This window comes from Pseudorasbora parva, chromosome 15 (assembly GCF_024679245.1).
Source record: "Pseudorasbora parva isolate DD20220531a chromosome 15, ASM2467924v1, whole genome shotgun sequence".
In the NCBI taxonomy this organism is placed as follows: Eukaryota; Metazoa; Chordata; class Actinopteri; order Cypriniformes; family Gobionidae; genus Pseudorasbora; species Pseudorasbora parva.
Window position 1 is genome coordinate 1,174,100 of NC_090186.1, and position 23,844 is coordinate 1,197,943.

Here is a 23,844-nt window from a genome sequence, read left to right on the forward strand (position 1 = left end):
TACAGTTTGCAAGGTTCTGACAACCACACGTAAGTAACACTGAGCAATGTAAAATGAAGTAAGCCTAAAACAAATTATGTTAAGAAATTATTGTATGTATACTCTGCATATTCTACTTTCTCTTATCTGCGTTTCACCTCTGCTCTAGCTTGTTTCCTTCTAATAAGCCTGACATTATATCTCTGTGATAAACTGTTTATGTTCCTAGATTCTTCCATGCTGATGGCCTTCACTCCTGTTGAAGAAAATCTCAGGCTAAAAACTAGATGACTGGTAAGCAAAACCTCAAAAATTATACTACTGTTCAAAAGTTGGGGGTCTGTACATTTTAAAAACATTAACTCCATGTTGTTACAGTGAGACCGTCTGAAAAGCCTTTAGGGTAAAATAATCAGCAAAATTAGACAAGGTGACAAATGTAATGTGTTATAGTTTGTATTTATGATCAACTATTATGATAACAGGATGTTATGGTCTTAAATACTTTTACTAAATACTTAAATACTTTAAATGCTGACTGTGGTTCAGGCGGTCAACAACTTTAGGCATTTAAGTTATTTTTCAGCGTACTCACTGCTCATACTATTAGCCTCTAAAATGTTTGAATTATATCACAATACAGTGTCAGAGGGTAAAGATATCATTAGAGTTCTTACAGTTATTGCTGTGCTCTTATTACCAGATCAGAAATAAAGCCCAGCGTTTGGTGCTGAGATTTTTCAGGACAAGGCCTTGATGACATCTACAATTAGTACATGAAGATGGTGAGATCCCCAATAGCTGCCACTATCCCAGATCAAAAGACTGAAAACAACAGGCTTCAATCTGTATTAAAGGTATAGTTCACTCAAAAAATTAGACTGTGCTGTTTATCTGCTGGGCTTCCGAGATGTAGGTGTGTTTATTTCTTCAGTAGAACACAAATGAAGATTTTTAACTCAGCCGTTGGTCATATAATGCATGTCATGGGGTGTATTTCTATGAGAGTAAAACACACACAGACATACGAATCCATGTTAAACACAGCGGCACGTGGCGACACATTGATGTCTTAAAACACAAAACGATCACTTTCTGTGAGAAGCACACCAGTATTTGTGTTATTTTTTACCTCATATCAGACGAATCTCATCTAGTGTTCCCAACGCCATTAGTTCCATCTAAGAAGGTCAAAACCCGGTGCGATCATAGATATATGCCTTATTAGTGCCTCGATGGATCGGTCGAATGAGGCATCTACGTTCGCGCCGGGATTTTGACCTACTCATCCTAAATGAGATTCGTCTTATATGAGGTAAAAAAAATAACAAATACAGTTGTGTTTATCACAGAAACCGATCGTTTCGATGTGTCGCCACGAGCCACAGGGGTTGGGGTTTAATATAGATTAAGGGTGCGTTCACACTTGTCATGTTTGGTTCGATTAAAACGAACCCTGGTGCGGTTGCTCGGTTAGTGCGGTTCATTTGAACATATGTGAACGCTGCCACCCGAACTTTGGTGCGCACCAAACAAGCGGACCAAGACCGCTAAAAAGATGGGTCTCGGTCCGCTTCCAAACGAACTCTGGTGCGGTTCGACTGATATATGAACGCAACACGGACCAAAGACATGTAAACGAACCAAAAACCGGACGTATAATGTCACAAGATGCGACGCATAATGCAGCTGATTTGACGACGCGGAAAGATCGGTGTACGTTATCCAAAATGAGTAACTTTAACGTTAGAGGGCAAACGTAGAGCAACGAGGAAGAGCCTCATCAATATTTGGTCTGACGAGCATGTTTCGAAAATGCTAGAAAAAACACACAAAAAGCAAACCTGGCTCTTCTCATCAAAGTTCCTGTGTTGCCCATTATTAGCAGGTACAGACGACAGAACGGCCGTCTCTTTTGCACAACGGAGGAAATCCTGCTGCTGTTTTGAATGTTTTGAACATTTTATGAGCTCTTCATGAGTTCTCAGCGGGTAAAAATAATGCCACATGTACACGCATAAAATGATTGCGTTTAATCCAGCACACAGCGTTGTTTTGAACATTTCATGAGCTCTTCATGAGTTCTCTGGTAAAAAATAATGCCATATGTACACGCATAAAATGCCCGCGCGTGTAATCCGCACACAGCATTGTTTTGCATGTTCGGTAAACGAGCTCCTACGTCATATAAACCGACCAATCAGGTTGTGAGCGTCTCCCTGTGCCTTTGGTTCGGTAACTTTAGGTTCGCTGTTAAAAATGCCCGTGTGAACGCTAAGCGGACCAGGACTATTATGTTTGTTTTTGTTTTTTGGTCCGGACCAAACGAACCAAACAAACCGAACTACAAGTGTGAACGCACCCTAATATCACTCGTATAATGCATCTGAGTTCATCTGAGTTCTACTGAAAAAACAAACACACCTACATCTCAGATGCCCTGCGGGTCAGTAGATAAACATCACATTTTCATTTTTGGGTGAACTATCCCTTTAATTTATTTTGATAGGTTTAATGTTACATTGTTAGTCTGGAAAATACACTCAAAAACAAAGCTATTGAACGCACTTAGATTAAGGAAAACTTTTCCACAAAATTGAATTACATTTTTCAAAATCTAAGGGAATTATCTGTTATAATCTTGTTATATGAATTTAATGGGTTAGTTCAACCAAAAATGAAAAATCTCACTACAGTGGTTCTACAATCATTTTATGAAGTGATGAGAATAGTTTTTGTCCGCAAAAAAAGCAAAATAACGACTTATATAGTGATGGCTGTTTTCAAAACACCGCTTCCTGAAGCTTCGAACCGTTATGAATCAGTATCGAATCATGATTCGGATCGTCAAAGTCACGTGATTTCAGCAGTTTGGTCATGAATCGATATGCTCGGATGCATTAGGAAGAAGTGTTTTAAAATCACCCATCACTATAGAAGTCATTATTTAGTAGGGATGCACCAAATTTTCGGCTTTCTGCCAAAAGACTTTCATCACCAAAACAATATGGCCGAACTATATAATATGGGTTATAACTTGAAAATTATGCTTTGTTTATTAAATTATCCTGTCGATGGATACACGTACTGGCTCCTCAGTTATACACTACAACAACAGTGATAATAAAAGAAAAACCAGTCATTTTCACCTTCATCACCCGCGTGTAGAGCCAGAAGACACGAATGAGAACTCTAGCGCGCTTTGAGAAGATCTGTCTCTGTGCATCATCCGAGAGCGCGCACGTCTCACAGCGCGCAAATATTGAGTTCTCTTACAAGTCTTGCGCTTAAACGGACAAACTCGCACAAGAAGTATGTCAACATGTCCATCTTGATGAGTATCCAAGCAGATACTCATCAAGACCCCCCCCAAACCTGCAACTGTCTGCGTTTCGACCGCGATCTAAAGTTCCGAGAAGATTAGGCAAATTAGTCTGGTGATGTAACCTACTGCGCGACTGCTCCTCCATCAATGTCAGACAGAAATCATTTTTGTGTGTACCGATTGAAAGATTTAGTGGACTGTCTACATGAGACATTATCTAAACCGATCTGGGGTTTACATGTGATGACTTTCAATCGCAATCATTTTGTCACATGCAGCTTGTCTGCCGCATCAAAAATGTCACCGCTGTTTTCTCCAGCAGCTGGAATGTGTTAACTGTAGCCATAGCAACTCTTAACGGCCACCAGGACTAATACAGTATTATATAAGCTATTTATTTGTTGTAAAGTGTAATAATCATCTCAGAAAAAAAAATCTTCTGTCAGGTGCAGTTAAAGTAAAAACTGCCTGGGGAAATATACGCTGTGTCATTATTCCAACATTATCTTCATAACTTACGAAATAAAATGTTTACCCCTCAGAAAAATTAACTATTCTCTCTTGTCAACATGAGCGCGGCGCGCGCTGTCACGTCATGTAAGAACGCACACTTAAAAGTAATCGGTCAGGTCGTTTACATGGTGAAAAAAAATTAATAACAAGTATGGAAGAGATTCAAGCTGTGCTGCTTTTGCTGGTTATGACAGAAAAGAGCACTAATATGCAGATTCAGCAGCATATTCAGAAAGCTTGTAAAGCTAGATTTAAAATGACAATGTATATTATTATTAGCTATTACAGACATTGCACGTAAGATGGCTGAGACGAACGCGCGGTTGAAATAAAATGCTGCGTGTGCTCAACCAATCAGCATGTTCAGCGCCCAAGTCCCGCCCTCGAAAGTTCCTGAACTTTGAAAAAGTACTACCTTACTTACTACTTTACTATTTTAAAATGATTATAGAGCCACTGTAGTGAGATGGGCTTTGTTACGCCGTCTTTAGTGCCTTTATGGGTCTTGAGAGAGGAAATGACATTGGTGTCAGTGAAGGCCTTTCTGAGCAATCTGATACATATTTTTATATGTATTTAATTGCTTTTTTTACATCTTGGCCAGGGGACTACAGATGAAAAATAGCCTTTTAGCTAATTCTGGCTTTTTTAACAATGTTTGTTCATGTGTTTTATGAAATTGCACTGTCCCCTTTCAAATAAACTATTAAATCAAATCAAATCATCGGATTTCAACACTAATATCTTCATCTGTGTGTGAAGATGAACGGAGGTCTGACCGGTGTCCAACCACATGAGGAATTATGACAGAATTTATTGGGTTATTGGGTTAATTTTGGGTGAACTAACTCTTTAACTTTATATCGCACACCCCACCCACACCACAGGTTTAAATGATGGTGGTGCGCACTGCAGCCTCACTTCACCGCTCTAAGACACCAGCATTGCATCCGTGGCTAAACACCCCCTAACTTTAGTGCATCGTCATTGGATATTTTGCTCATATCAGCATAGACCTATTGGCACACAAAAGAGCCAATTCAGAGAGAAATAAAATGCACAGAAATTAATGCAATACACAAGCGCCTATTGATCCAAGGGTGTCGTACCGAATGGGTCAATATTATTTTGAGAATTGTGGCATCCCTAATATTTTTCCAATTTAGTTAATGCATCAATTATTTTTATTTTACATTAATCATTCATTTTGTATAAAAATTAAATAGAGAAGAAAATGTGACAATGTCACTGGGCTTGTCACAAATTGCCAAATTAATGGAATATTCAGAGTGCAAGACAAAACCGTGCCTTTTGTGCAATATTATGCTGCAAATATTGTATATTGAGCTAAAGTTAAATTGAACCTTGTATGATAATTTGTGTAACCAGATTCAATACTTTGTAATGAGTATGTACAATGGATTTTGAACTGTACTATTTTTGTTACAGGTTCTCTGGGAATCCCCAGTTGAAGGCATGAAGACATCAAATGTTGGCCTGGACAGATGTACCAACAGTCCACCACACTGACCTCTGCTTTTGCATGGATGGCTGATCAATACCCTGTTCTGTGAGGGTATTATTATAGAAAAACTGAACACCTGTGACAGTGGGATTTGTAGTTGTAAAGAATAGTCACACATCAGTGCACTTAGGGTGCTTTCACATCTCTTGTTCAGTTAATTTGGTCCGAACCAAGGCCAAACAATTAAATAATACATTGTTGCATTTTACAGCTTTTTTGGTTCCTTTTCACACCACACTGATTGCTTTGGTCCGAACCAGTTGAAACACGTGACAACATCCACATCACTCATTGGCCATGGTGTATTACCTAAACTGCTTTTCGATTGGTCAGAATTTACTTTGTGGGAAAATTTCAACAGCAGAGGAAAAGCCAGCAAACTATAACACTATAGAAAGACGACTGCGGGCAGGTTTTGTCCCTGGCCATAATCTACTACATATTGTGTATTAACCACAGTATGCAAACAATACCTTTCTATAATGAAGCGCGGATGCGACTTGAAAACAACGTATTGCAGACGGCGAGCGCACATCACTCGTCACTTCAATCGGAGGCGTGCATTAATTATTCTTAACTCTGACACGCTCATTCCGAAAATATTTCCAACGATCTATAAGGGTAATAATGTCATGCACATAATGTCAGCGCAGATTACTACGGCAGCTGGTTTAGTCAAAATATTATCAGTACTTTTGCAGTTGGTTCTGTTCGAGGCCGGATCACGTTCTCACCATCAGCTAACCGCTCCAGAGTTCGTTTGAAAGTGCACCGAGACCAGCTCTTCAAGGTCTCGGTACGCTTGTTTAGTCCGCTTTTGGTGCGCACCCGAGTGCGATTGCTGCTTTCACCAAACGAACCGCACCAAAGAGGGAAATGAACTCTAGTACGATTCAACTGAACTAAATAAGGCAGGTGTGAAAGCACCCTTAAAGTCAGAGAAAATGTTTTTTTTAGAAGTTGCAAACTTTTCTTTCTCTTACAAAGAACACAACAGTTAAACCTTTTCAAATTATTTTCTGGTGGTGCACAAGTCCTATTCTACAAATTAACAAATGATAAAAACATGACAAAACATGATATGACTTCATGCTCTGCAGAGTCTTTATATAAACATGAATTCAACATTTAAAAACAGTATATTCAAAATATAAAAAAAATATCTACTTGACTTTAATACAAAGGTTTCTCGTCAATGTAATGTAAAGTGTAGTGTGACCGTACCTTTATTCTGCGTTTGGTGCACACATGTATCAAAAGTGTGAAGCCATGGACAAATTTTACCTTTTAGATGATGTGAGATCGTGAGTGATTTTTTTCCCCCTTGATGGAAAAAATGAGCCCACGATTTTATTAATTTGTGATTTGTAGAATAGGATTAGTACAAATGTAACTGTTGTGTTTGTGAGAGAAAAGAAAACTACAAGTTTACAAATCCTAATACATTTTCTCAGTGACTTTACTGAAATTTTCTCCACTGTCAGCAGTGCTTAGTTTTGCTAAAATAATACTCGATATTATACAGCACATGCACAGTTTGAGTCGATGTTCTGGTTATATTTTTTCCAGTCTCAATTTACCAATGCCAAACCTATTTCATTAACAACTATTAATTCTGTTTGTAGTCAATATATAAACAATTGATATTTAATTCAAGAGATTGGCTGGACTTTGCGGACTCGATCAGTATTTCTCGTCCAATGGTCAAACCTTTATTTTCCAGTTTCTCTAGTATTGCATCCTTCTCATCGGTATTTAATAATGACTTTTCAGTGTGGTTTAAACCTCTTTTTTGGCTCATAATATGCATTTTATTTTTTAAAGTAATTAAAAATATTTTCTCTATGCTATTGAAAATGTGGGCTACATCTTTGTCACCTTTTTCACCAAGGAGTTTACACTTGCTGATAGTAGGCTGCAATAGTTGCAAAAGAACCAATTCATCTGCAATATTCTTCTGCCCTACATTTTCAAGGGTAAGCTTTCTTTATAAACCATCTACTCACCCATATGCATTTATTTTGTGTAACACAAAAAGAGTCACATAGTCTCAGTCACCATTAGAAAAGAACCTGTCATTTGAGTCTCATTATGTTCTGACTGACATATCCTTTTGTGCTCCAATAAAAATAATGTGTCTGGTACATGATCAGTTGTTCTTGAGTAAATATTGCTTTTAATTTATGTACCTGTATAGCCTACCTCTTTGTGTATTTGAATGTAAATGCCTTTTCTATTATATATATTTTTCTATTAAATGCCTTTTCTATTATATTGTCATATTGAATATTTATATAGATTGTTTGCTCTAAACATGTAGGCTATCTGTAACTGCTCTGTAAATATTAAAACAATGTTAACTGAATGTTATGTGTGATTATTACATAAACAGGCTAATGTATCTTATTAGTATTAAGTATTTGCTATTTTTAAAACAGAAAATGTGTTAACGTTAACTGTACCAAACTGAAATTAACATCGTGTTTCACTTAACTGACATCAACGTCATTCAGCGTAAGGTAAGTAAATCATTGCGTAGATTGATGTTTTGAATGGAGTGTCTGACGTTGGTCTTTAATGCCGTGAGTGTAACGTTGATTCTATGCCAGTGTGCTATCTGGGTGTAACCCGAAAGGTTCGACCTAAATAAAGGTCCTAGAAAGCCCATGAATAGTGGCCAGGATTTGCTGTTTTGCATCGTCCACACGTCGGCCGGACAGCATTCGCGATCAAATGCCGATGTCTCGGCGACTTTGTCCCAATTAGCAAACGCTCTCTGATCGATGTCTTTCCGATGGAACTTTGTGCATCGCGCCGACATCGGCCCGACGTATGTGTGCTATCTGGGATATGACATGATATCAGAAGCTGATGAATGAACTTACCGTAATGTGATATTTATGGCCGTTTTTAACTCCTGGAAATGAGACTTTACATCTCGGCAGAATCGAGTCTTTACTTTCGGTTTGGACTCAGAACGCGCATGCGCAGGAGGCCTCAGGCGTCACCAACACATAAACCCCGCCCATCTCTCTTCTTCTGCTCTTAGTGTTCAGTCGCTCGTTGAATGTGTTTAGCGCCTCCTCCTGGACTGGAGTGTGTTCCTCAATCTCCGCTGATCAGTCCAGACTCATGGAGAAACTTCACTAAAGCCTTTACCACTTACATCTGCTTATTCAATATTTATATTCATTATATTCATTTCTCTCCACTTAATTCCAACCTGTTATCATTTCTTCCAGTTTCTTTTTTCTAAATAAATGCTTTTGCAAATAATTAATTGATTAATATATTCTCCATTTATAAGGATGTTTGTTTCTATGTATGAATGTTGCTCTATATCAGTGGTTCCCAAATGATTCACTCTTCTGAAGCGCTCGAGACTCGCTGGCGACCCCTGCTGGTCAAAACTGAGACACTGCAATGAGAACTCAGACCAAACATGTGATGAGACTCTTTATAACACAACTTTATTACATTAAATATAATCCTCCATTAAATGTGAGGTGTGTGTATAATTTCTGTTCTTTTGTTCATTTGTAGAGTTTGTTTTTGTGTGTTTTAGGCAGGGATGGGAAGCGATTCACTTTCTCTTTTCCTCTGTGAACCCATGAACCAGTGTCTATATGTTTTTAAAGCTTTATAAATGTGTAGACATCATTTTAATAATAACTTTAATGCCATATTTGTATAATAAAATGGAAGTTAATAGTCTCTTGTTGACCTGAAGCTCTGCGTATAAAGCCCTACAATTGAATAAAATATCATATTATACAGACACTTCATATTTAATGGTGTCAGATGATTTGTTAATGGCCTTTAATAGATTCGAGGTTTAATAAAACATTTGTAATTGGTTTGTAAAAGGTGTTTTTCTGCATGTTTGGGCTCAGTTTTCACTGCATTTCCACTGTTTGACCAGCAGGGGTTCTCAGAGAGTCTCGAGCGCTTCAGTGAATCATTTAGTGAATCAGTTGTTGAGTTGAACAGTTTGTGTGAATCACTCCTTCAGGATTATTATAAAGTCCCAGGCACAGCTGCCTCCATCACCTCCATCTGTGTTGTTTCAGTCACTCTTTACTGGATTCTCCACATTTTCCCCATTCAGCTTTATGAAAACACCATCTCTCTATATAGCCTGTCCTTTTATCCATACTTGTGTGTTTCCTCTGGGACGACGACACACTTCTATTATTATACATTCACACTCATTTGGGACATTTACCCTTCTATATGCTAATCTTTAATGAATGTTACACATCCTCCAGCTTGTGTTGTGATTCTGTCTCATCTAACAGAACTATAAGCTGCTAACCAAAGTCCAAGTGCGGTCTTAACCGTGTTTCTAGAGCACAAATAATATCGGCTATATCATCCAGATCTGCAGGAACTTTCTGGAGCTCATTCGCTATTAAACTTCTGCCGTTCCATTGGAGGAAATGAAACGCCGTGAGAAAGCCGATCAGCTCCAGACAAACCATCATAATTGGTGTTCAGCATCTGATGAATAATTCCAGCTTTAATATCTTTAATCCCCAATAACTCTGTTGCTGCTTCTACAATGGTCTGGCTTTTATACTCGCCAGCTCTCGAGGACAACATCGCCCTCCTGTGGACATCATATCATCTTTAGGGGACGACTTCTAGTTCGTCTCACTCCTTCCCCTTCTGAAAAACTCCATCATTGTTTTTTAAGGTCACTCTCTGAGAATCCCAAGAGTTCTTCATCATCATCTCTTCCTTGAGTATTTCCAGCGACTGCCGATGCTGAAGCTCCTCCAGTTGTTGAGCGGTAGGATAACACACTTTAAGTTGAGATGTGTGTAACTGGTAAATCTTCTCCTGTTTCTTCCTGTTCCTCCTGATAGTTTAAAGGGCCCGTCCTACGCTCAGCTCCATAGAGATCCTGCCATTCTGGAGCCAGTTTAGCAGAAATGTGTTCCTCTGCTTTTGAGAGCGGGTGTGAACGCATCCAAACTCTGGCGTTCGTTCTGAATTAAAGTCTTCTTTTACTGTCATAATGTGGCTTTTGTCTGAGACGAGCTCGTGGAGATCCTTTAATTCCTGAAGTTGAGCAGCATTGCTATATGTTGGAGAATCTGGAGAAATGTCCTGGGACTGAAACACGACATCCAATGGAGCTCTGAGAGGCGAGAGCCGGAGATTCTGGACCAGCTGAATTCAGGACAAACCAAACTCATGAAGGGCTTTTCCTACATCTGCACACTTTTACTTTTAGAAATGGGGACAATCTTTGAAGGAGGAGCAGATAATGTTTTGGTCGTCACAGTAAAAATAACATTAAATATGATAATATTAGAGTTTTGAAGCTGGGAAAAGATGTGTAGTGCTATTTCTGCCCCAATCCCATGGTTACAGTCAGTGTTCCTGCATTAAATCCATGGGGAATGTTGCTGATTTGAGGACTTAAAGCCTTTTATAACTCGTCCATTCCCAATGTTTGTCCTGGTTTCCCCGTCAGTGCTGTTTGATCTGTGCTTTAGCTCAGAGAACTCTGTGCCGAATCTGATGCTTCTCACTAGACCTCCATCGTCCTGAAGTCAAAGGGTTTTCTGAAGGGCTTTTGGTGAAGCGGCTGAAATAAGGTCTGTGGTGAACACAAGCTCAAGACACTTTCAGGCTTTATTCTACAGCATAAACACATCAGTATTACCCCACTCATGATCTTCTGGAGCTGCTACGTGTCTTGAGAAAGGCGTTTGCTAACAAGTGTCTAATGGACGCCAGAGGCAGGCGAGGAGATGAACCGTCTTCAGCCCAAAAGCTAAACTCAGGGGCTTTCACAGCCTCATTCTGCTCATAATTGAGCTCTTATAAACTATTCTCACTCAAACGCTCTGGGGAAATGTCTGAGATAAAAACTGAAAGAGTTGTGGGAAGCTCAGGGATGGTGACGCTGAAGTCATGTGACCGTGGTGTCGTTCCTTTATAGCCTAGCTTTAGCTTTTTACTTCTGGCGGCTGCATTTAGGCTTCAGGACTCATAAAGTTGTGTTAGAATTATCATGATGGACAAAATGTGCAAGTGTCACAAACTTGTGTTGATCACAAAACCCTCTTTCCTCCTCTATTTCTCCTTTCTTCTTCCCTTTTCTGGTCTTTGCTACTCTGAGAAGTGCACAAATCTTGGTATTTAGGGCACTTTTTGTGTTTCGTTGCCTCTTCTTGACGGATCGCTTCCTGTTCTCCTGAGTTGTAAGTCGCTTTGGATAAAAGCGTCTGCTAAATGCAGAAATGTAAATGTAAACCCTTGAGGCCTGGGAAGCAGCGGCAAATGAGTTTGTAAATGACACAGAGCCTGTTTTTAGCGTTAATTAGCATGATGCTTGCAACACGATTAGCATTTTGTTAACATCATGTTAATCATGTTAGCATCTTGTTAGGATGATGCTAACACAATTAGCATGATGCTACCAAAATGATTAGCATTTTGTTAGCATGATGCTCACATGATTAGAATGTTGTTAGCATGATATTAACACAATTAGCACGGTGTTAACAAAATGATCAATGATTATTATTATCTCTTTAATAATGTTAATCTGTATTTTTAACAAGTGTTGTGAATTAGCTTCAGCTAAAAACACTATGATGTATACAGCAGATGAATGTTCAAGTTTATTTTTTTGTATCTGTCCTTATCCAAATAAACCTAAATAAATAATGCTAGGGTTAGGGTTAGATAATAAATAAATTTAAAGTTAAATAATGTTAACACAATTAGCATGATGTTACCAACATGATTAGCATGCTGCTAGCATTATGGTAACATGATTAACATGTTGCTATGATGATGTTAACACCATAACCATGATGTTAACAACATGATTAGCATGTTATTATTATGATGTTGTCACGACCGGCTCAAAGCCACGACAAATAAGTGGAGGACATAGTAGGTTGGTGAGGTTTTGCAGCATATAAGGTTTATTTTCATAAATCATAAAATATACAAGATGTTGTATCAAGGCCAAAATAACTAGAAATCTCCGTTGAACAAATGATGGGAAAATCAGACAGAACCAAATTCAAAGTAATATCAAAAAGAAGATAAACAAAACCATAACGAAACTGAAAAGGGGAGCAACCAACTCAGGATGGTCTCATGATGGTGTTGCACAAGCTGGAGCTCTCTCAAAGTCCCTCAAGCCCCCTCCATCGACTCTCAAAGGCTCAACTTAAATAGAAGAAGAAACAGGTGCACATAATTTGCTCAAAGAGCCTGCCCAGGTGCACATCGTTCTCCCGATGAGCCTAGGCCACACCCACCGGTCGGCAACATCTGCCACAATGTTAACATGATTAACATGTTGTTATCATTATGTTAACACAATTAGCATAATGCTAACAACATGTTGCTAACATGATGGTTGCATATGATGTATAATTATGCTAGCATGATTAGCATGCTGTTGCCATGCTGTTAACACGATTAGCATGTTTGCTAGCATTAAGTTAATGTGGTTAACATGTTACAAGCGTAATGCTAACTCAATTAGCATAATGCTAACATAATGCTAACACTATTAGCATAATATTATCATAATGATAACACGATTAACATGTTTGCATAATGTTAACATGATTAGCATGTTTGTTAGGTGGTTGCTAGGGTGTTCTTGATGGTTGCTAGGGTATCCTGGTTATTTCCTATGGTTTTGCTAAGCAGTTGTTAGTTGTCACAGATGGTTACTATAGTGTTTATAGAGTTCTTACTATGTTCTTTGCCCAATTTAACACTTAGCTAATCACTATTAGCATGTAGCTATTCACTGCTAGCATTTGTAGCATGTTAGAAGTGCTGTTTGCTAGTATGAGTCAAAAAACCCAACACCAATTTCTCTATGATGTTCTGATGCAGAGGTCTACATGGTTGCTAGGGTACTCTATTTGGTTGCTATGGAGTGGCTTGGCAGCATCCCATAATGATTCTCCAAAAGCTCCTTGCCACTATGAATGATATAAACCAACCCCCATTCCTCTGTGACATTCAGATGTGAAGATATCCACTGTGGATTTGGGTTGCTAGGGTGCTTGATAATGGTTGCTAGGGCATGGCTAGGACGTGCTGAAGGTGTTTTGTGATTGGCCGTTGATGCCCTGAGTCAATCAAACACACCCTCGTGTTTCTATGACACTTCTATCCAAAGATATCCCTTTGATCTCTTTCAATGGAAGTCTATGGGATCAGTTGCTAGGGAGCTCTAAATGGTTGCTAGGGCGTGGCTTAATAGCACCACGAAGATCCTGAGATAGTGATTGGTTGCCTGAGTAAATTGAGCCCGCCCCCTTGTCTCTCTGCCTCTGTGAACCAGAGCTATGGTCAATACAAAATCCCTCTGCGATTTACCATAGTAGGAAAAACACATGCGTTTGATGGGACATCTCTCCCCATAGTAAGGCAATGGGGCAACTTTGGGCAGCTCTAGCACCCCAGGGGTAAAACTTACACCCCATTGAGATGTCTGTCCTGAGAGTTCCTGTCAGCCTCTTCAAATGTCGTATAAGTAAAGAGTGTTTATGAAATCCTCGCCCGGAGCTATTTCCGCAATGTTAAGTCAATGGCACTTTTCGGCTCCTTTCGCACCCCCGATCCCTTAGAAGAGACACAGCAAACCACAGCGCAAAAATCCGCACGATTGGATCCTTCATTTGTTGGGTCTTTGCCAGAAACTCTGTGAGGAGCAGCGCGGATGTAAATGTGTCAGAACAGTGAGAGCGAAGAGCAACACCACGGCTACAGTGCTTCAGCTACGCTGGAGGACATCTGTAAGGCAAAGCTTCCTTCATCATCATCAGGACACGTTTATTTGGAAGGACCTTCGGCTTTTGGCAATGAACCAACATGACTTTAGCTGTGGAGCTGACAGGATTCCAACACATCCGGTGTTTGGCACACACACTGAAGCTCACGTCACAGCGAGCCTTAAAGCTCCCCGCTGTAGCTCGACTGCAGGAGAAGATTCAGAGGATTTCTGTGCTCTTCCATAGGAGCACCACAGCAGCGGGAGAACTGAAGAGGAACCAGACGATGGTGGACCTTCCACAGCTCAAGCTGATCACAGATGGTGCAGTCCATCAGGTGGACCATATGAGATGCTGTCCCGTTTCCTGGAGCACAATCCTGCTGTTGATCTCAAATTACAGCTTTGTCCCCGTTAGGATTGAATCACAGGACCGGATACCAGTCATTTGGCCAAGAGATCTCTTATTGATTATCTTTGCATGTCAGACATAGTAGAGACATTGAAATGTGATTATTTCATGCTAGCTGTTTGTGTTTGTCCATTCCTCCGTTCCTCTACCCTTCTCCCTTCTCCATCCCTCCTCTGTCCCTCTTTCTCTTCATCGTTGTCATCGTCTCCTTCGCTGTTGTCGTCTCGTTGTCTTCTGGGCAGTTCAGTGAATTTGGATGTTATATAGAGGAACTCACTAGGAAGAGATTTCCTCAGAAGGTAGAGAACATGCGTCATATGTTTAAAATAGAACGTATACTTCATGCTTCCATGTGTTGCTCAATCCACTTTCCTTATAAAGAACAGTCAACGCTACATCACCAAACAAACACATCAGCAGAACTATAGCCCACTGTATGCCACTTGGTACATGTGTGCACATTCTTGATCAAATATAGCTCAGCCATGTCTCTCCTTGGGACACATGTACAAACACAGGCGGACTTTACAACATACATTAGACTAAAAATAATACAAAAAATACCAATAAACCATCAAATGTCCATCTTCAGTGGCATCTGTGCTGATCTCTGATCTCCTGAGGTGAGCGGTTTACTGAGACTTTCAGCACTGATACAACTAAAGCCTTAAACAACATTACATCCCTTGGGGATTGTGTTGATTTCATCTCATTTGTTGATGTGTTGCTAGGAAAAGTTCATCTTATTTTCATCTGAAATGATTAAATGAATCTTGTAATGAATGTTGCTCTGCTGTTTTTAAAGGTGAGAACGAGAGTCTCGGACATCTGCACCTTGACTGAGATGGAAATCTCAAATGCTGAAGAGGTCGATCAAGCCCTCAAGCCTATGCTGGTGGAAACAAACGTCATGTGTGAGGAGAAGACCCAACAGTTTCTATCATTGCTCCGCTTCACACACACCTGTTGAGTGCCATGATCAGCACTGCTAAAGACTCAAAGAGATGAAGATCTACCAAGAGCTCTCAGAGAGATATAATCCTTCAGAGGAGAAGAGCAACCTCTCCATCTCATCAGCCTCAGACCCTCGGTTTAAATCTCTGCCCTTCCTCTCTCCAGAGGACACGCATCAGACATTTACCACAGTGGGCTCAAAGGCGGCTGCTCTTAAGGGACATTCATTTATTAATCCTCTAAAGGCTCAGCTTTATACTTTAAAACCATTACATGTCATTTTAGTTGAGCACTGAGCATTTAGTCTGAATAATAATGCAGCGGGTCAACAGGTGTCCACTGTTTTCTTCACAGAGGCTTCAGTCTTAATGGCCAGCAGATTTCAGATCTCTCCTCCTCCTGAGCAGGGAAGCACCAGGTACTGTTTGCTGCTGAGAGGATGATAGACTACAGTGAGCCTGGAAAAGATCTTTCCACTGTCCAAAGAGGAGGAAATCTGCTCTTGCTGATCCGCTTGGACAGATGTTCAACAGCAGTAGCTCCAGTACGTCCACACCTTCAGCCTCCACAGCTGGATCATGAAGAGAAACATGCTTATGTGACTCTCACCTTCATCTACTGGGAATGCTTCTGCATTAAAGATAAACCAGCTCTAAGCACTGACATGTTTCCAGGTTTACATCAAATAAGTTGGCCAAGTTGTAATTAAGTTTTCAGAAGTTGATTTGCTGAGAAGTTTACAGTTTACAGAAAACTCTTGTTAGAAAGCACTGCAGTGTGTTCATGTTCACAGAATAGTTCATTAGACCCCTTGGTCCTGAAATGGGACCAGATTTTGTTATATAAGGTTTTATACCGGGTGTTTTTCTATCAGAGCAGGTGGTCGATCCTTTTCCTATTTAGCTCCTAAACTCTGGAATAGTCTTCCTAGCATTGTTCGGGAAGCAGACACACTCTGCCAGTTTAAATCTAGACTAAAAACACAACATCTCTTTACTATGGCACACACACAGAATATTATTAACTCTCATTATTCAGATCAGTTGACTGATTGTTCGGCTGCATTAACGAGGTCAGCCGGAACCGGGAACACTTCCCATAACACCTGATGGACTCGTTACATCATCAGAAGAGCGGCATCTACACTAATGTTAGTCTCTCTGTTCATCCCGAGGGTTACTGCAGTCGGCCGGATCCGAAATGTTGAATATTTATCTGATATGATTTCTGAGCTGTAAGGTGTCCAGAATAATAATCACACACTGTGTGTTAATAGGCCAGAGGAGAACTGAGTCTGGTTTCTCCAGAGGTTTATTTCTCTCCATCATGCCCTGATGTATAACTATAATCCTGATCTTTCAACATTGTCTCTCTATGATAAATTAAAATAAGCTGATAACATCACTGTTTACTCCAGAACGACTGTACAGCCAAATCTAAATCTTCTTGCAATATTGTCCTGTTTAACACTGAAGCTGCTCTGACACAATCGCCGTTGGAGAAGAGCGATATAAATAAAGTTGACTTGACATGTGTGTGTGTGTGTGTGTGTGTGTGTGTGTGAGAGAGAGCAGGAGTGAACCTACACATCTGACGCAGTGAGCGACGTATCGCTGGTCGTTGTGGTATCGCTCATCTTGAAGGAAGGTCTGAACGATGCGCTCCAGAACCACAGACAAACCCTTCCTCTCCTCCACTGACAGCTTGCTCTCCAGAAACTGAACAAACCTGCCACAAACCAGCCATGAGTGACAGACAGAGAGGGGATCATTTCATCAGAGCTATAATAAAGACATTAAAGATGTTCTTATGTCACAGGCCGGAGCGGACCGCCACTTGGCGCGAGTCCCGCTCCTCCCCTAGTTTCCACCCCGAGGAGGTCCCAGAAACACCCCAATGACCAGACAGACGAGGACGGGGAAGTTAAAACCAATATTTATTAATTTAAAAGAGATTTATGGGAAAGGGGAAAGAGAAATACTAAAAAGGGGGACACCAGTCCTCCAGGACTGGGGCCTTGGGGTCTTGAGTCGCTCCTGATTTTCAACAGATCTTCCCGGTCTCTTCTCTCTCTTCTTCGTACAAGCCGAGTTTTGCAGGTGACTATGCAGGCGGTACACTGGGCTCTCAGCTTTAGGCATACAGGTGAGTATACAGGCGGTACACTGGGCTCTTAGCTTTAGGCGTACAGATGAGTATACAGGACCATACACTGGGCTCTTAGCTTTGGATGTGCAGGTGAGTATACAGAACAGTACACTGGGCTCTTAGCTTTGGACGTACAGGTGAGTATACGGGCGGTACACTGGGCTCTTAGCTTTGGGCATACAGGTGAGTATACAGGCAGTACACTGGGCTCTTAGCTTTGGGCGTACAGGTGAGTATACAGGACCATACACTGGGCTCTTAGCTTTGGACATGCAGGTGAGTATACAGGACAGTACACTGGGCTCTTAGCTTGAGACGTACAGGTGAGTATACAGGACCATACACTGGGCTCTTAGCTTTGGACGTGCAGGTGAGTATACAGGACAGTACACTGGGCTCTTAGCTTTGGACGTACAGGTGAGTATACAGGCGTTACACTGGGCTCTTAGCTTTGGGCGTACAGGTGAGTATACAGGACCATACACTAGGCTCTTAGCTTTGGACGTGCAGGTGAGTATACAGGACAGTACACTGGGCTCTTAGCTTGAGACGTACAGGTGAGTATACAGGACCGTACACTGGGCTCTTAGCTTTGGACATGCAGGTGAGTATACAGGACAGTACACTGGGCTCTTAGCTTTGGACGAACAGGTGAGTATACGGGCGGTACACTGAGCTCTTAGCTTTGGGCATACAGGTGAGTATACAGGCGGTACACTGGGCTCTTAGCTTTGGGCGTACAGGTGAGTATACAGGACCATACACTGGGCTCTTAGCTTTGGACGTGCAGGTGAGTATACAGGACAGTACACTGGGCTCTTAGCTTTGGACGTACAGGTGAGTATACGGGCGGTACACTGGGCTCTTAGCTTTGGGCATACAGGTGAGTATACAGGCGGTACACTGGGCTCTTAGCTTTGGGCGTACAGGTGAGTATACAGGACCATACACTGGGCTCTTAGCTTTGGACGTGCAGGTGAGTATACAGGACAGTACACTGGGCTCTTAGCTTTGGACGTACAGGTGAGTATACAGGCGGTACACTGGGCTCTTAGCTTTGGGCGTACAGGTGAGTATACAGGACAGTACACTGGGCTCTTAGCTTGAGACGTACAGGTGAGTATACAGGACCGTACACTGGGCTCTTAGCTTTGGACGTACAGGTGAGTATACAGGACAGTACACTGGGCTCTTAGCTTTGGACATACAGGTGAGTATACAGGCGGTACACTTGGGTAGATACAACTCACAGCTCCGTAGTCAGACAGATGTCGGCTTTTGTGCTTCCTCTGATGCAAGGCTTTCTCTTCGACCTAAGGAGGGATCGCTGACAACGTTTGCACAGCACAACACTATAATTCTTCAGGTGGACACACATCAAAAGAAAGACTCACCCACTGTACTCCACACACACTCACAGTGAATTAGGGTCAGGATCACCACGTTGGGCCGGGAAATAAGTCCTGGATAGTAGAAAGGGTCAGTGCAGAGGCTGACCATATGAAAACGTCAAGACCACGATCTTTCAGCACGCTCCTTCCTCTTTTCAATACGTTCCCAATGACTTCTCAATGTAAACAATCTCTCCAAGGCAGTAACAATACATATCAACACAGCTGTTTCAACAACGAATGCTTCAAACACTTAGCTCATGTTTTCTTCAGCCCAGTACTTTGTTCTCACTTCGCCCAGTCTGTATCATCCGCCTCAAGACGTCCCTCCGCTTTACCGATCGCTCCGTCTCACCCACCGCGATCGCCCAAATCAACTTCACTCACCCTGCAGCGTTGGCCCGAATCAACTTCACCCCCCCCCCGCCCCCGTCTGCCGGAATCAACTCCACTCCTGTTTGCCGGAATCAACTCTTCTCTCCCCTGTTCTCCCATTACCTTCTTTATATGCCTCCTTTGCTCTAATTTGTCCAACCATCGATCGCCACGTCCATGCGCACACCTGTTCCCAATAACACTCCCTTTTAGTCGCCCGGAGCTACCGGAACTAGCCGCGTGTTCCATGGACAATGGTCCGGGCGGACAATTTCCGCCATTTTAGGTTCCGCCATTTTAAGTTCCGCCATTTTAAGTCACTCCGTGACACTTACTTATCCCAGGGGTCTAACGGGTCATCTCCAGCATAGCTGCGCACGCTCAGCTCAAACGCCCTGCAGTGAGGAAGAGATCATCAGTGTTATTCACCTGCTAGTGGTCATAATGATATGCCTGATCGCTGTAGAGTAAAGTGGGATGCTCAGAGCCAGACGATCACATTAACTATTGATCAGAGAATCCTGAAACTGCAGAAACTGTTGATCACTGATAATAATCCTAAATGTGTGTTGATGATCAGATCCTCATCTGAGAATGATTAGTGAAGGATCATGTGACACTGAAGACTGGAGTAATGATGATAAATTCAGCTTTGATCACAGGAATAAATCACACTTTACTATATATTCCCATAGAGAACAGATGATTTACACTGGAGGAATATTTCACTGCTTTACTGGAGTTATGATCAGATTAATGAGCAGAAGAGACTCAAAGACTGTCATAGATGTATGAACATGTATTAAAACACACAAGCCCAGAGAAGGGAGGCACACAGTTGTGTTATATAGAACAAAACATCATGATATTGAGCCATATTAATAACCCAACTGAATCATAAACATCATCAGGACCAATACACACTCTCGGTCAGATGCTAACACGCTACTTACTGAAAATAAGAATTAATGTCCATCGTTTCTTCTTGTTGAACACAGAAAGTCCGTGGGGGAATGTTTACGGTTAAACGAGACTCATTTAAAACACGTTAATAACAATATTAATCGCTAATATTTCCGTTAACTAGCCCCGCTCTGCTAACTGTATAACTGCAACAACGACATGTTTTCAAATGTACCGCTCAGCCAATCATTAGCCTTCATGAGGCTCAACAGCCAATCAGAGTCCGACACAACAGCGCGTCACGTTTACTCGGTGGCTCCGCCCCCTCTATGGCTCTGGGTGGAGCTGGGCGGAGCTAACATGAATATTCATGAGTTTCCTGGTTGGCGTTAAAGACTCTGAGAATATGAACCCGTGCTCTCCGGATCATCACAGAAACTGTTCTGAGATTTCCAGCTTCACATGAAAGAGCAGGACAGACCTCACCGCCGACAGGAAATACAGAAATACAGAAATAAAGAGAGACTCAGTGATTGAGAGAGAATTCATTCTGCTGATCTCATCACATTCATGATTATTCATACTGTCATCAGTTCACATCAATCATTCATAAACCACTTCATGATTAAATCAATCAGTCCTTTATTACATCTCATCATCAGTTTACAATATACATATTACAGCAGTCTGACAATATAGCAATATTATTACTGCCTTATTACAGATTCAGAGCAGTGTGTGTGTGTGTGTGTGTGTGTGTGTGTGTGTGTGTGTGTGTGTGTGTGTGTCTTTAGAGATTCAGAGCAGTGTGTGTGTGTGTGTGTGTGTGTGTTATTAGAGATTCAGAGCAGTGTGTGTGTGTGTGTGTGTGTGTGTGTGTGTGTGTCATTAGAGATTCAGAGCAGTGTGTGTGTGTGTGTGTGTGTGTGTGTTATTAGAGATTCAGAGCAGTGCGTGTGTGTGTGTGTGTGTGTGTGTGTGTGTGTGTGTGTGTGTGTTATTAGAGATTCAGAGCAGTGTGTGTGTGTGTGTGTTATTAAAGATTCAGAGCAGTGTGTGTGTGTGTGTGTGTGTGTGTCTTATTAAAGATTCAGAGCAGTGTGTGTGTGTGTGTGTGTGTGTGTGTGTGTGTCTTATTAAAGATTCAGAGCAGTGTGTGTGTGTGTGTGTGTGTGTGTGTGTGTTATTAAAGATTCAGAGCAGTGTGTGTGTGTGTGTGTGTGTGTGTCTTATTAAAGATTCAGAGCAGTGTGTGTGTGTGTGTGTGTGTTATTTAATCTGACACAGAGACACTGAACAATCATAATAAACCCTAAATCCAGCACAGAGGGGTTCAGTGAATGTGGTGTTGAATGTGTGTAAGTGTGTGAGTGTGTGTGTGTCAGAGACGCTGTAGAAGGACAGAGTGCCGGCCGACACGTCCACACACACTCCTGCTCTCTTACAGGTTGAACTGATGGCAGGAATATCAGTCCTGATATTACTGTGCCAGACAAAGAATCTGTTATTATAGCAGATCAGACTCCAGGATTTGTCATTCCATCCAAACCCACAGTCTTCACTCCATCCTTTCCTCCTGATTCCTTTATATGTCACTGATATTTCAGCATCTCCGCTCCATTCGGCCTCCCAGTAACAGCGGCCAGTCAGACTCTCTCCACACAGAACCTGAGGATACCCATCAAATCTCTCTGGATGATCAGGATACGGCTGACGATCTCTCACACACTCCACCTTTCTGTTCCCCTCAGACAGAACAAGAAGAGAGTGTACTGTGTTTGGATCCAGTGTGAGATCACAGGCAACTGAACACAAGAAGAGAAAAACATCTAGAACAACAGTCACTAGACGAGTGTGTGTTTGTGTGTGTGTGTGTGTGTGTGTGTGTGTGCTGTGTGTGGATCCAGTGTGAGATCACAGGCCCCTGAACACAAGAAGAGAAAAACATCTAGAACAACAGTCACTAGACGAGTGTGTGTGTGTGTGTGTGTGTGTGTGTGTGTGTGTGTGTATGTGTGGACTAGACTGTTAGACTAATAGTCTAATAAACAAAAAGCTTACATTGAGCAGCAAGGCGTGAATGAAGATTTTTTTTTGCTTAAAGACTGCCATTGATGATCTTAAGCACGAATCTGCTAAGCTATACATCGTCTTCCTTGACTTCAGAGATGCCTTTGGCACATTGCCTCATAGAGTCATGATTGATGCTTTAAAAGAGATACAGCTCCCGAAGATCTACGTGGCCATAATAAAGGATGTGTATTGGGACTCCTACCTACAAGTGATCTGTGGAAAAGATCTCACCAGACCAATACCACTGGAGGTAGGAATCAAAACTGGCTGTCCATGGAGTGCTGTAAACTTCATCATTGGAATAAATCAATGGCTAAAATGGCTGTGTACACATGCCCCGCCCCACCTGCTGTCTCCGAACCGAGTCCAGGGTTATGCTGATGATGTGGACGTCCATCTCGAGATGAAGGAATGATTAAACACATGCTGTCATGCACTGACAGATTTCTGACATGGTCCAGCTACATGTAAAGCACAGTAAATGTGCAGTGTTCTATGAGAGGAGGACCGGCGGCAACCGTTGGTATAGGTCAAAGGCCGACCAACCTCCCTCTTTTGGCATCTTAGACCAGCCACTCAGAGTGTACTCTAGACATGAGACCTATAACTATCTGGGCCACAAGTTTAAGGGTGTACTCACACTAGGCACGGTTGCCATGAACGGGGGCAGAGTACGATTGCCCCACTCCCCCTCTGGCCTGCACTCACATAGGGTTTCAGCATTCGTGCCGGAGCACGCTTACGTCATTATGGTGCGGGGTTTGGGGTTTCAGCATTCGTGCCGGAGCACGCTTACGTCATTATGGTGCGGGGTTTGGGGTTTCAGCATTCGTGCCGGAGCACGCTTAGGTCATTATGGTGCGACGGTTTCGGGTTTCAGCATTCGTGTCGGAGCACGCTTACGTCATTATGGTGCGGGGTTTGGGGTTTCAGCATTCGTGCCGGAGCACGCTTAGGTCATTATGGTGCGACGGTTTCGGGTTTCAGCATTCGTGCCGGAGCACGCTTACGTCATTATGGTGCGGCGGTTTCGGGTTTCAGCATTCGTGCCGGAGCACGCTTACGTCATTATGGTGCGACGGTTTCGGGTTTCAGCATTCGTGCCGGAGCACACTTACGTCATTATGGTGCGACGGTTTGGGGTTTCAGCATTCGTGCCGGAGCACGCTTAGGTCATTATGGTGCGACGGTTTCGGGTTTCAGCATTCGTGCCGGAGCACGCTTACGTCATTATGGTGCGGCGGTTTCGGGTTTCAGCATTCGTGCCGGAGCACGCTTAGGTCATTATGGTGCGACGGTTTGGGGTTTCAGCATTCGTGCCGGAGCACGCTTACGTCATTATGGTGCGACGGTTTGGGGTTTCAGCATTCGTGCCGGAGCACGCTTACGTCATTTGGTGCGGCGGTTTCGGGTTTCAGCATTCGTGTCGGAGCACGCTTACGTCATTATGGTGCGGCGGTTTGGGGTTTCAGCATTCGTGCC

General features: G+C 42.1%; 1 protein-coding gene and 1 long non-coding RNA gene across 4 annotated transcripts in view; one reads left to right on the top strand and one right to left on the bottom strand.

Moving 5' to 3' along the window:
• Nucleotides 1-683: 683 nt before the first annotated feature.
• On the top strand, nucleotides 684-5,550 carry LOC137040881 (uncharacterized). Its single transcript, XR_010898005.1, has 2 exons — nucleotides 684-764; nucleotides 5,267-5,550. It is a non-coding gene; the product is annotated as an uncharacterized lncRNA (long non-coding RNA).
• A 15,993-nt stretch (nucleotides 5,551-21,543) lies between these two features.
• The window catches only part of LOC137040859 (NACHT, LRR and PYD domains-containing protein 3-like), a 128,127-nt gene continuing 125,826 nt past the window's right edge, over nucleotides 21,544-23,844 (bottom strand). For 2 of the 3 annotated variants that reach the window (XM_067416597.1, XM_067416601.1), the window contains one exon: nucleotides 21,544-22,094. In XM_067416597.1, coding sequence (XP_067272698.1) covers nucleotides 21,559-22,094 — 536 coding nt within the window. In that variant the 3' untranslated portion in view covers nucleotides 21,544-21,558. Of the gene's footprint in view, nucleotides 22,181-23,844 lie in introns of all 3 variants that reach the window. The other variant, XM_067416600.1, reaches the window with a different exon arrangement.